The sequence below is a fragment of the Ornithorhynchus anatinus genome, chromosome X5 (genome assembly GCF_004115215.2).
Source record: "Ornithorhynchus anatinus isolate Pmale09 chromosome X5, mOrnAna1.pri.v4, whole genome shotgun sequence".
NCBI lineage: Eukaryota > Metazoa > Chordata > Mammalia > Monotremata > Ornithorhynchidae > Ornithorhynchus > Ornithorhynchus anatinus.
This window is the reverse complement of record NC_041753.1, coordinates 42,133,872-42,148,214: the sequence shown is the minus strand read 5'-3', so window position 1 is coordinate 42,148,214 and position 14,343 is coordinate 42,133,872. Positions and strand designations below refer to the sequence as shown.

Genomic DNA, 14,343 nt, shown 5'->3' with positions numbered 1-14,343 from the left:
AATTCCAACAGTACACCCTCAAGGCTGACTTTAAGTATCTCACATCTACAAGTAAGCTGATATTGTTCACAGTTCAATTTCATTTTTTGCACTTCTGTTGTAAACAGTGATTAAAGATGAAGTCACTAAAAGATTAGTTTCATGAGAGAAACAGCGTGGCAGAGTACTTGGGTGCTAATCCCAAATCTGACACTTCTCTGCTGTGTGACCTTGGACAAGTCACTTAACTTCTATGTGGCTCACTTCCCTCAGCTGTAAATGGGGATTCAATACCCGTTCTCCCTTCCACATGGGACACGGATTGTGGCCAACATGATTATCTTGTATCTATCCCAGTGCTTTAATATAGTGCCTGGCACAAAGCCCTCATGAAGTACCATAATTATTATCAGGAAGCACCCCCTGAGTCTATGACCTTTACGGGCTGGGAATGTACATTGTGTTTCTAATTTCCCAAACAGTACAGTGCATTGCACTGCAGGCAAATACTTTTACTACAACGACTGCTGCTAGAAACATCGTTTGGTTACACAGTAAGCACTCAAATAAATACCATTGATTGACTGTTTGATCCCTCCACTCTTCAAAAACTCCCTCCACATCCAAGAAGAAACTCCTTACCATTGGCTAAATTCTCTCTGCTAGCTCTTCCCAATCCATTCCTATACCCATTCCTTTCAATCTCACTTGGGAGACCGTACCCCACTCTTAACTTTCCCAGGCAGAGGAAACAGCAACACACCTCCCCATCTCACCCCCAAATCTGTCAGGCTGCAACACTCCCATTTTTCAAGCCCTCTTAAAATCCCACTTCCTGCTGGAAACTTCCCAAGACTAATTAACAGCCTCCTACTCATGCCATCTCAACAGCCACACTTAGCACTTACACATGGAATTCCTAGCCTGGCTGCTGGCCGGCCCACCAGAAAGCATACTGTTCTGGCAATCGGGAGATTTTGGATTCCAGTCCTGTTCTGCCACCTGAGGCTATGCCACCGACGATCAAGGTTTCTGATTGATGAACCATATTTAGCACTCCATGAGGTGGAGGAGCCTGGCCACAGTCCTGAAGAACAGCTAGCTAAATGTGGGCAGCCAAGACCTGTGGTGGCGACCAAGGCAACCACCTGCTGCATCACGATCCAGCATCGGCACTATGCTGCAGTCACTTTGGCTGTTAAGTGGATCCTGCATGTGTGAAACCCTGGCGAACCCTTCATCATGGGCTGCACCTCTGCCCGCCTAATCGCTTGCTGCACTCCATGCCCCAGTAGAAACACGACCGCAAACATGAGAGGTGTTCCACAAACCACTATCACCGATCAATTCCTTCACTTGGGTTCTCGGGCCCAAAAATCTTAGGCTCGTTTGTCCTTCCCACCAGGACAGAGATGCCCTCATCTCATTCTTCCTTATTTAGCTATTCCATCCTGTCAGTCTTACTTTTCCAGGGCCCAACTCCTGTGAGGATGAGCGACAGAGTGACGCTGCCCCCTCTCCCTGCCCAAAATTGCCACCGCCTGCTTGCTCCCATCACCAGCAAGCAGCAGCAGCCTAGAACGGGCCAGATGTTGGTTGGTGATGGCAGGTGGCAGAGTGGCATTAGGGAGGGAAGGGACACAGTTCTGGACGGCTCATTCGCATGAACGCAAGGGTTAAGAGTAGCCTCTGGCCTGATCTCGTAGGCCGAGTACAACAGGAAGCCCACAAGGCTTGGGCCTGAGCCAGGGATCCCATCCTGTCGGCCTGCGGAAACCCACTGCTCCATTTCCACTGGCTGGTATAGGCTTGCTAAGTGCCTGATCAAAAATCTGCAGGAGAGAAAGCAAATGGCTTCATCCCCATCGTGTCCCTGCCCCCCTGCAAAAAGCTGTACAGCACCAAACAAGAGTAATAACAATAGTAGTAATCACTGTGAAGCCACATTTGAACTAACATGCATACATTATATAATATTTATCACACTGTGTGGTCTAGCCAAGACATCTGATGCACTAGATTGCTACTTAGCAAAATAAGAATAAAATAGCAACGGGACTTACTGGTGTCCAACTTTTAATAAGCCTAAAAGGAGATTGGCCAAGAAATTTCTCCCACTTCATTTCCCATTTTCTCTGTTTTTCAGAAATTGATTGATTTATTGCCATGAGATCCTCTTGTTTCATTTTATGCCTACAGAGACATTGTTCAAAATTGTTAAAGGAACCAACAAGAACTCTATATAAGCTTAATGAACAAAGATAATGGTGAGAGTGAAGAGGAATAAGGAGAGAAAAATCAAGTAGTACAGACTATATACCTTACAGAATATTTTTGAAAACCTCAAATCAATCACTAAAAAGTTAGCACTCAACAAATACAATCGAATGAATGTTCATGCCATGCCAGGGTACAACATCTCTATCTTCGCTGGTATAATCCCTTTCCTGTTAAGAATGCATCACAAATGCACATATATTGCCTAACTTTTCTTTACACTACTTTTTACATAGGACACAGCAATTTTTAAAATTCCACATTCAGAGTGCATTAGACTCTCCTGCTCTCCGTCCAACTTGGCTTCTTGGTTCCCCTACTTTCCCTACTGGAGTGGGGAATTGGGGGTCGTTGTTAGGGAATGGGGAGGTGAGGCAAGGAAACAGAAACAACCCATACCACTTTTTTAAAGGTGGCATTTTCTGGCTTCTGGCTTAAAAGTTACAAATATTACACCACCTTTTCTGGCTCTTCAGTTAAAAATGAGCATAGTCTAGCAGAAAGAGCAAGGGCCTGGGAGTCAAAGGACCTAGATTCTAAACCCAGCTCTGCCACACGTCTGCTGTGTGACCTTGGGCAAGTCGCTTCACTTCCCTGGGCCCCAGTAACTTCATCTGAAGAACATCAAGCAACGTGGCTTGGTGGAAAGAGCACGGGCTTGGGAGTCAGACAATGTGGGTTCTAATCCTGGCTCCACCACCTGTCTGCTGTGTGACCTTGGGCAAGTCACTTAACTTCTCTGTGCCTTCAGTTACCTCATCTGTAAAATGGGGATGAAGACTGTGAGCCCCACGTAGGACAACGTGATTGCCTTGTATCTACCCAGAGCTTAGAACAGTGCTTGGTACAAAGCAAGCACTTAAATACCGTAATTATTATTACCACCTGTAAACTGGGGATAAAATTTACTGTTCTCCCTCCCTCTTAGACTGGGAGCACCATATGGGTCCGACCTGATCTATTCCTGGACTTTGTACAGTGCTTGACACAGAGTAGGTGCTCAATGAATGGCACAATTATTATTGTTACTAATGCTGCTGACCAAGTAGAGACAGGGGCTAACTGTTTTATTCCTTTAAGTATCTCTGATACACTGGCTGCTAAATTTTTAAATACTCATTTGCAACTCAAAAACTACAACATCCAATTAGAGAAATCATTCAATAGTATTTATTGAGCGCTTACTATGTGCAGAGCACTGTACTAAGCACTTGGAATGAACAAGTCGGCAGCAGGTACAGTCCCTGCCGTTTGACGGGCTTACAGTCTAATCGGGGGAGACGGACAGACGAGAACAATGGCAATAAATAGAGTCAAGGGGAAGAACATCTCGTAAAAACAATGGCAACTAAATAGAATCAAGGCGATGTACATTTCATTAACAAAATAAATTGGGTAATGAAAATATATACAGTTGAGCGGACGAGTACAGTGCTGAGGGGATGGGAAGGGAGAGGGGGAGGAGCAGAGGGAAAGGGGGAAAAGAGGGTTTAGCTGCGGAGAGGTGAAGGGGGGGTGGTAGAGGGAGTAGAGGGAGAAGGGGAGCTCAGTCTGGGAAGGCCTCTTGGAGGAGGTGAGTTTTAAGTAGGGTTTTGAAGAGGGGAAGAGAATCAGTTTGGCGGAGGTGAGGAGGGAGGGCGTTCCAGGACCACGGGAGGACGGGGCCCAGGGGTCGACGGCTGGATAGGCGAGACCGAGGGACGGTGAGGAGGTGGGCAGCAAAGGAGCGGAGCATGCGGGGTGGGTGGTAGAAAGAGAGAAGGGAGGAGAGGTAGGAAGGGGCAAGGTGATGTAGAGCCTTGAAGCCTAGAGTGAGGAGTTTTTGTTTGGAGCGGAGGTTGATAGGCAACCACTGGAGGTGTTTAAGAAGGGGAGTGACATGCCCAGAGTGTTTCTGCAGGAAGATGAGCCGGGCAGTGGAGTGAAGAATAGACTGGAGCGGGGCGAGAGAGGAGGAAGGGAGGTCAGAGAGAAGGCTGACACAGTAGTCTAGCCGGGATATAACGAGAGCCCGTAGCAGTAAGGTAGCCGTTTGGTGGAGAGGAAAGGGCGGATCTTGGCGATATTGTAAAGGTGAAACCGGCAGGTCTCAGTAACGGATAGGATGTGTGGGGTGAACGAGAGAGACGAGTCAAGGATGACACCAAGATTGCGGGCCTGAGAGACAGGAAGGATGGTCGTGCCATCCACGGTGATAGAGAAGTCTGGGAGAGGACCGGGTTTGGGAGGGAAGATGAGGAGCTCAGTCTTACTCATGTAAATCATAACTCTAAGCCTCCTACCCCAATTTAAAAACTCACCTCATATGCTTCAGACTTGATAAAGTTTCTGTCTGAAACTTAGTCTTTCCTTCAATGTAGCCAAGATCTAATTTCAATCCCACTGGGTCAATTTGACGCCGTTCACGTCTTAAAATTTTCAGGCCTTCATTTAATATCTGAATGACTGTTAGGAGATTCAATTTCCCAGACTCATAAACATTTCCCATGTGTATCTAGAGAAATGAGATGCATTTTCAAACATTAAGCTTATGTTATGAAACAATTCTATAAAAGAGATGCGCTCTGGTTTAGCATGACAATGTGGCCTAGTGGGAAGAGCACAGGCCTGGGAGTCAGAAGACCTGGGTTCTAATCCCAGCTCCGCCACATGTCTGCTGGGTGAGCTTGGGCAAGTGACTTCACTTCTCTGGGCCTCAGTTACCTCATCTGTAAAATGGGGATTAACAATGTGAGCCCCATGTGGGACAGGGACTGTGTCCGACCTGACTGACCTGTATCTAGCCCTGCCCTTAGTACAATGCTTGGCACATAGTGAGCACTCAATGAATACAACTGATGAGCTGATTAACAACTACAACCATCCTTATTATTAACCACTCTTTTCTTAAAGAGAATTTTAAAAAGAGCCTCCCCACATCTTAAAACAAACAGAATCACACTCAGATATTTTCATTTCTTTGGAAGAGGCAATTTTAAAAACTATCTTAGACTATTGGAAATGCTACTGTGTTTTGATTTGTGAAAATAAAACTAATCAAGTTTCGTTTTTCCAGGAGTGCAAACAATAAAAAGTAAACAACTGAAAAGTTTGGGTGGAACTCATGCATTTCAACAAATTCCTACTATTCAACTCAGAATGAATGAAATGCAAGCATATTTTACAGTACTTTTCAATGCTATGCAGCCACTGATAATTTATTGAACGCTAACAACGCCCATGAACAAACCCGGAAAACTTACTTCTCTAAAACTTTTATCATCAGTTTTAATTAACAGCTTCTATTAGCTGAGGATGTTTGAATAAAAATGTTCACATCAGGGTATTTTAACAACACATGGCTCCAACTTTGGATATAAGCAAAGCAGCAGTCTCAAATGTGATCAATCATTCACAGACTGTAAGCTCATTGTGGGCAGGGAACCTACCAACTCTGTTGTATTGGAATCTCCAAAGTGCTAGGTACAGTGTTCTGCATACAGTAAGCGTGCAATAATTACTGTTGATTGATTGGATCAACAATCTAAACATTTCTGCATTAATTTTATTTGTATGAAGAATGTAACTTACTTTGTACATTTGTTTTTCGATCGTATCAAGGAGGAGTTGTGGAACGCTAATTGCAACATCAGTCCCATCTAAAGCGTATTGATCGACATGACCTTTAACAACAGAATTAACAACTTCCCTTTCTTTCTCCAAGGCTGAAAGTGTTTCCATCACAGATGTCCACATTGAGCGAACCTTTGAGCATGGACCAAAAGATTAAGAATATTTAATAGGAAATTATGTTACAAAGCAATGACAGATGAAACAGTTTTCAGCAAAAAGAACTCCCTTAATTAGGTAGGGTGCTTGCAAGAAGTGGCATTAGAGACTTTCAGAGCCTCAGGACACCATTTAGTTTGTACTGTACTAGGTTATCAAGTGGCCACTAGCACCCTGAAATAACAAGAGGAAAACACCCAATATTAACACGGGAAATTCTATAAAACTATCTTACCTGATGAACTCTGTCCGGTTTATAATTTTGATCATATTGTTCCATTCTAGTTAAAAATTTAAAAAATCCAGTTAGTCACCCCAAGATCCTCAAGAAGATCAGCCTCTATAATACTGGCTACAATACTGTTCTACAAAAACAATGATTTAAAAAATAGAAATGAAGCTCTGGTTTATACCTAAAGAAACACTTACTTTTGTAGTTCTTTTTGTAGTTCTGCACATTCTGACCTCAAGTATCTTATTTGTCCAACCAAAAGTCTGTAGTGACAGAAAAATAAAATGACAATTCAGTAACAATCATTTTAACTGGTGGGGCAGTCAATTTAGGGCCTTTTCAAAAGGTCTGACAAATAAAAGTAAAACTGGGGCAATGGAATTTGTCAAGGATTAACTGTCATATTAAATCAACAGTTGAGGCAATATGGCTTATTTGAATTCATGACACATCGAAGTTGTCAGAAATGAAATTTATTCAGAGTAGTTTCCACCTTCTCATCACAAAAATACTACTTACTGGGCTTTCTTCTGATATTCTTGAATTATAAAATCTTCTTTATGTAAAATTCTTAAAAAGCGGTTGCATGCGACATGGTATCTTGCAATGGATTTGTGCAAATCTTGAGGTCTTGAATTAAAAGTCTCTACAAAACACGTATCGCCACCTACATTCAAGAAGATAAATAAGAATGCCACAAATTTACTAGGTAAAACATCTTTGTGAACATAGTATTCAATTTGAAGAAACTGAGCAACTCCTAGGAACAATATTACTTGTAAAAGGAGCGACAATTTCCTTTCCCACTATTTTACTATCTGCGACCGACACCTCCATTACCAATCCTCTCATGAATATTGATATTTTGGGCAAAGCGCAGTAAGCTGATCAAGTCATTTCTCTCTTTGATATATTTCCACTGGCTCAACCCAGAGATGGGGGATTCCAGGGTATTAGGTTTTCCCGAAACCTAGCTTCCTCTGGTATTACATTTTTGTTACAATTTTTCTCCCTTATTCCTTCCCTATCTTCAAGTGTCACCTCCATACTGCACCCCTTCTGACCAGGGCACTAAGTGACAAGAATTCATCGCTTGTACAAGCTGGGCTGGCCAGGTAGAGTCAAAATCATGGTACTGGCTGGGCTCAGACAGTGTGACGACGGATGGCTCATTAAGATTAGCTCCCGAGGCTCCTTGTTTCTCAGAGGCCTTTCCCCATAGGAGCTGTAATTGACTGGGGGGTGGCTTTACAGATAATGGCTGGACTCAGATTTTCCAAATCTGCCCAGAGGAAGGCACGCCTGGTAACGCTGCACTGCTGCCTAAACTAGCTGCTCTTGCCTGCTGATCCCCTGCTCACACTCCTGTTGTTTCTGGCTCCAGACTACTCATACGATGGAGAATTGTGCGTTTTTTTTGGTTGCGGCTACTGTTGTTCTGTGTTCCTCATTTTGTTGTAGTGGTTCTTCCCTTGATTTTTGCAAGAAAGTGAAAGAGGCTGCCCCCCAACCCTGTGACCCCTCTGGAGACCCTAGGCCACTAAAAATCAAACTCACCAATGGCTTACCAAACCGGTGAGGGCCCAGTGGTGTGTGCTGCTGTTGCGCTCTCAAGAGATATTGTGTTCCATGACCAAAGAGGGCACCCGTTCTCTCAATCAGTCTCCTCACAATGTGTGCCCCTGGGCACGGGGGTGGGAGGTGGGGGGCGGCAGAGAGATGGTGGCTGACTCAGCGCAGACCATCACCACTACTCCAAAAACACCTCCAGGGCATGTCCTGCTGGCGGTAAGACATACCTTACCCTTCTTTACCTTTGTGGTCAGGCAAAGCTCGGGGCGCGCCCAAATAGCATGGGCCGAGAAAGGGTGCTACTGCACTTTCACAAACAAGGTTTGCAAGTGTGCGAGAGGTTCTCTCTTCGAGACACGGTACAGATGCTAGCCATTCTACGGGAGCTATCTATTGCATCTCAGCTTCTATAGTTCATGCATTAAGAGAGGGGAGTACTGTACACTTTCCCCTGTGCCCAAACAGCTAATGCAACAAAGGGGGGGGGGGGGCGGCAGAGGGGAAATAGCCGGTCAGATGACGATAGGAAAGGAGAATGCAGAATGATAATGACAGGGAGAAGCAGGGATTGGAGCAAAGGCAGAGAGGAGAGGAGAGGTAGGAAGAAGGGGATCAGAATAAGACTAAACGGAAGGAAGAGCTGGAACAAGAGCAAGAAACAACACATGAAGTGGAAGGGTGACAGGTGGGAGAGGGGAAGATCTGAGCAGAGAGAACTTCAGTAATTGGAGTGAGGAGAGGCAAGAAGAAGGAACAACTGGGATGACAGTCAGAAAGGAAATATATGGGGAGCACGATTCACCCTTATCAAAAAAAGGAAGAAAGAAAAGGAAAATAGCAAAGTGAGGATACCTGTTCAGTGGCGCTGCTATGGCCCAGGTCTTAGGGACCGGGTGCAATGTGCTGCCCCTGTGGGAGAGTTAAAGGGGGGAGAGCAAAACAAGGAGGCAAGAAAAGTAGTACATCAAATGACAAATCCCTCAAAAAAGTTTGCAAATAAAAACAGCACTGGAAAAGTGAAAAAAGCAAAAATTGGAGGGCAGAGACAGACAGGAACAGAGGAAGGAGTAAACAGTGGTGAAAAAGCAAAACATCATCTCTATAACAGGTAAGTACACTAGTGTGAGATTAGGCACGAAATGGCAGACAAACCCTCATGGCTGAGGTGTACATGAGGAGACTGTAGCCTCACGTTCTCGTAGATTTCATATGAGGAACACGGTATTGGAGCCATATCTCAATAATACTGTCTCTAAATCATTCAATGGTATTTATTGAGCTCTTACTACCTGCAGAGCACTGTACTAAGTGCTTGGGAGAGTACGATACAACAGAATTAGCCATCAAGTTCCCTGCCCATAATGGACTTACTTCAAATCTTGACAGCACCTTACTATCCAAAAGGCCAGATTCTTGACCAGATTCTTAACAGTAGTGTAGCCATATGACCCAGATTGGCTAGGACAATTCCTAGAAATTGACGCATTCCAGGCATCTTATCCAGAAAAGTCAATGTCTGGGATCTGCTCCAGAACTGTACCCCCAGAATGTTTGGAAATGTTTGAGAGCCATCTTCTTTTACAAAAGATTTTCTAAGAATTTTAATCTCCAAAAATAGATTCATTCATTCAATCATATTTATTGAGCACTTACTGTGTGCAGAGCACTGTACTAAGCACTTGGGAGAGTACAACAATAAACACATTCCCTGACCACGACGAGCCTACAGTCTGCCACCATACATTTCTGAACACGATTAATCAGCCGTTGTGGACTAGAGAAGCAGCATGGCTCAGTGGAAAGAGCACGGGCTTTGGAGTCAGAGGTCATGGGTTCGAATCCCCGCTCTGCCACTCATCAGCTGTGTGACTGTGGGCAAGTCACTTAACTTCTCTGTGCCTCAGTTACCTCATCTGTAAAATGGGGATTAAGACTGTGAGCCCCACATGGGACAACCTGATTCCCCTGTGTTTACCCCAGCGCTTAGAACAGTGCTCTGCACATAGTAAGCGCTTAACAAATACCAACATTATTAAATTTCCTAGAAGCACTTTTACAGAGGATAAACTTGCCCCTGCCTACTCTCTAATTCTAGCTATAGAAAACATACCTCCACTGCAAACATATCCCTAGCCAGGTTGGGGCTATCTGATTGTCAGCTTATTCATAAGCATCTTAAACTGTGCTTTACCTGATCCTAGCACTTTTCTCATTCTTGCTTTTCACACACCTTCTTCTAGATTTCATCCAAGTGCTCCACTCTCCTCTACATCCTCAGCGAGATTTTTTTTTCTGCTCTTTATTAAGTACTTACTATGTGGCAGGCACTGTACTATGAGCTGGGGTATTACACAAGCTAATCAGGTCAGACACAGTCCCTGTCCCATATGGGGTTTGCAGTCTTAATCCTCATTTTGCAGATGAGGCAAATGAGGCACAGAGAAGTGAAGTGACTTGTCCATGGTCACACAGCCAATAAAGTGACAGAGTGGCTGGAGAAAAACTCTCAAAATCCACTCGAGTGACCCTAAGGCCCCACTGTTTTTAGCCCTCTGTGGGCATGGGAATGTGTTTAGTCAATACTGAAGGCCATTCACAGGACTCCATTCTGCCACTTCTAAGCTCAGGCTAGGCTCAACTGGGATAAAATAGGCCATGGAGGAACAGAAAGTTGGGCTGGATCTAGCAGTAGGAGGAGCCCAAGTCCAAATACAAGTCACTAGGATGTCATGTAAAGTAAACCCTCGTTCATTCAAATCACAAGGAAAAGACATAATGCCCTTTGTATCGACTGTATGTGGATTATCTGATATTTGTATTTTTAAAAAAAACACAACACAAACACAGAGGGTCACCTAGTTTGCTAGGAATAGCCCAGATCTCATTTTAACAGTTGTAAACTTTTTTTAACACTTTTAAGAATGTCAGAAAGTTGTCAATGTGATCTTAAGCCAATTTCAGTCAAGCCATGAAAATCTGAGAGTGCAAGTATAAATCTACTGAAGCAACTATTTCAAGTTATGTGCTCAGAGTAACTTGATATCTTAAAAGAAGGTTCGCTGAACGCAAGTTAGATGAGCGTTCTGCAATTCATATTTTCCTGTGGTCTCTATTGCAGCCATCAGAACACTCTTGTGGCTGTACTTTGAAAAAAGAGGCTGATAATAAAGGATTTAAGTTAATGGAATCCAGGCAAAAAAGAACTTCATAAAAAAGGCACGAAACGTTAATCCATCATCATTGGTATTTACTGAGCACTTACTGTGTGCAGAGCACTGTACCAAGCACTTGGGAGAGTATAATACAACAGAGAGTTGGTAGACCAGTTCCCTGCCCAATGAGTTTAGAGGGATTCCCACTCAACATGGACTTCACTAGCTCCAACTTCTTGCTCATAGGGAGTCTTTACACGAGTACCCCCCAAAGAAGCACTAATATTGTTAGCTCCGTTTGGAGACAAATTTCCAAAAAATAATGGAAACACTTATTTTCATTAGGGATTATTCTGTTATGGCCATACCAAAAATGTCAGGTGGCTGCAATAGAATTACTACAGAGTTAAATACACTTCTGCCAGATTCTTAACATTTGCAACAGCTTTTGTAAGGAACACTTAGATTTCTTTTGACTTGTGAAACAATGTAAACCTGCTCCATTCCTCAAAGTTGATGACCAATTGCTGCCCCTCAGCTAAACTTACCTTCAGAGTTTGTTTTTATATGCTGCATTAAAACAAATCTTGCAAAGTGGTACATTAGACGAACAAACTTCGGGCCACCGGGAGAAAGAAAGAGTGAACCAACGACTTGAGGAAAGCTACTTCCACATTCGTCCTTTGAAAAAAGAAAAGGAAAATAATCTATTACAGACCACTTCCCCAATCAAGTTATTTTTCATCCGCAGATGCAACAGCATTCATTTGGTTACAGTGTAGACAATGGTTTAAAGACCAGCCTTGCAACTTAAAAATTAGAAGACAACCTTACACAGTCATCCCCTACCTCTCCTGCCAGGCCTGCTTCTCGATTCAGAAATTTCTTTTCCATTACAGAAAGTCCACTACAGAAGCAGGAGTGAACAGAAGAGTTTACCAAGCAATTCTGCTGCCTTCCCTCCTCCTTTTCCCCATGCCCCTTGGAGGAAAGCCAGGATTCCACAAGTGAGAAACAGAAGTCCAGACGTAGAAGTCCCACTTCCTTTTCCACTAGTAGCATGGCTGGAATGATCTAACCTCGGCTTCACTGGCGCTGTCCTCTCCTGGTTCTCCCTCCTATCTCTACCGCCCCTTATTCTCCATCTCTTTCGCAGGCTCCTCCTCTGCCTCCCACTCACTGAAGGAGTCCCTCAGGCCCAGTTCTGGGTCCCCTTTTATTCTCCATCTAAACCCATTCCTTTGGAGAACTCATTCGCTCTCACAGCTTCAATTACCATCTCTACATGGCTAATTCCCAAATCTCTTCAGCCCTGGCCTCTCTCTTTCCCTGTAATCTCACAATTTCTCCTCCCTTCAGGACATCTCTATTTGGATGTCACACCTACACTGACTGCATAGGAAGACACCATAATAATAAAAATAATTGCAGTATTTGTTAAACGCTTACTAAGTGCCAGGCACCGTACTTAAGTGCTGACCACCCTGCTCATAACATCGAAACTGTTCATTCTTAAAGATGTTTACCAAATTCTTATGCAAAAGTGTTAAGCTCGTCCATAAACTAGTTATGGGCGGGGAAAGTGTCGGCTAATTCTGTTATATTTTACTCTCCCACACGCTTAGAACAGTGCTCTGCACAAAGTAAGCGCTCAATAAATACCACTGTCATTTAACATTCTTACATTGATTTAAAAAAATAAGTACCCTATAAAACATTAAAAGCATCACTATACAATCTTTAGAACAAGAATACTTACAGCAATTTTTCTTAACCACTCATAACACTGTTTTCGATATTCAGCGTCACCTTTTCGATCTACTGGAGGCCAACAATACCTTCAGAAAGGAATCAGAAGGGGAAAAGTCCTTCAGCTTTTTTTTTTTTAAGATTTGTCAAGCTTACCCCTATATTTGGAAATACTAAACTGGATGCCAAGGTCGATATTAATGATCTACTTTAACCTCACTGGTACTAATCACCCTATCTGAATGACCAAGGAGAACAACCCAATATGTAAAATAAGTCAGAAAAAGTGGTTAATAGACTGAAAGTAATTAGAGAGTTTAATAGAGCCACACAAATTAGTATGGCTCCCTTAAATACAGCATGAAAGACACTGATCCAAAGGGAAATGAGAGTTTTCCATAAAACACAAAGCATTCCACAGCACCTTCTTAAACACTACCTATCAAAAACACTATAATTATGCCACTAGTAATTGGGCTTTGTCATCAAAAATCTGTGAGGACCCTAATATCTGAAACTGCCTCAGACTTGTGTTCCCAGAATAAAATATACTGCAATGAGTTACATACCCACAATGTTAAATATTGCCCTCTAAAATAACCCTGTGATAACCGTGTAGGAAACAGACTTTGATAAACATGTAAATCCCAAATAACTGAGAGGCTTATTCCAGTTAAATATTAAGGAATAAGTTTTTATACTGTTTTGGAAATTTGTCTTTATTCCTTACCTGAAGACTTCTTTAGCATGAGAAGGATCCAGAGTGGTAAATAAGAAGTAGGAAACTACATGAAAAGCATCAGTATTCGGCTTGTCAAACATGTTCCTAAAGGTAAAAAAAAAAAAAAATTGAAAAGGAGTAGTTAGCAAAGTCATAAAGTTGTGCAGAAGTTCTTAATTGTACATTAAGAAATTAGTTTCTTTTTTTCATCTTTCCCAGAAGTGAGCATATATCAATGTCCCTTTAACCGGCATGTCCATTTTTCAAGCTATTAGGAGAGTATTCTGCTTTAGGGGCAACCGAAAAACACAAAAAAACTCACACACCTCTTCCCCCTTCCAACTGATTTTTTAAAAAATCATTCAATGGGTGATAGAGCACTACACTAAGCCCTTGGGAGACTATAATTCAACAGAGTTGGTAAACATGTTCCCTGCCCCGGGAAGCTTCCAGTCTCTAAAGAGAGGAGACAGACATTGATATAAATCAATTACAGACATGTACATACGTGCTGTGGGACTGAGGGGCACCGGACTGTGTCCGACCTAATAATAACAGTGCTATTTGGTCATTATCTTGTATCCACGCCAATGCTCTGTACAGTGCCTGGCACATAAGAAGCGCTTAGCAAATACCATAACAACAAAAAGCACTTAGTATAGTGCTCAGCACCCTCAAATACCATCAAAGACGATATCCATCACTGAATAGATTTTGCTACCAGATCTTTGGTTAAAAAAGAAAAAAAGGTAGCACTGCCAATTCCACTAAGTAAAGCAACGGGAGGCAACGTGGCCCCAGCGGACAGAGCACAGACCCGAAAGTCCGAAGGACCTGGGTTCTAATCCCGTTCCGCCATGTCTCTGCTGCGTGACCCTGGCCAAGTCCCTCCG

General features: G+C 43.1%; 1 protein-coding gene across 1 annotated transcript in view; it reads right to left on the bottom strand.

Moving 5' to 3' along the window:
• HAUS6 (HAUS augmin like complex subunit 6) overlaps nt 1-14,343 on the bottom strand; it is a 38,299-nt gene that overhangs the window by 22,155 nt on the left and 1,801 nt on the right. The window contains exons 2-10 of the mRNA XM_029055856.2: nt 13,460-13,555; nt 12,740-12,818; nt 11,529-11,661; nt 6,776-6,923; nt 6,454-6,519; nt 6,260-6,305; nt 5,827-6,000; nt 4,557-4,750; nt 2,043-2,172 (exon numbers count right to left, since the gene is read on the bottom strand). Of these exons, the coding sequence (XP_028911689.1) occupies nt 2,043-2,172; nt 4,557-4,750; nt 5,827-6,000; nt 6,260-6,305; nt 6,454-6,519; nt 6,776-6,923; nt 11,529-11,661; nt 12,740-12,818; nt 13,460-13,555 (1,066 nt within the window). The remainder of the gene's footprint in view (nt 1-2,042; nt 2,173-4,556; nt 4,751-5,826; nt 6,001-6,259; nt 6,306-6,453; nt 6,520-6,775; nt 6,924-11,528; nt 11,662-12,739; nt 12,819-13,459; nt 13,556-14,343) is intronic.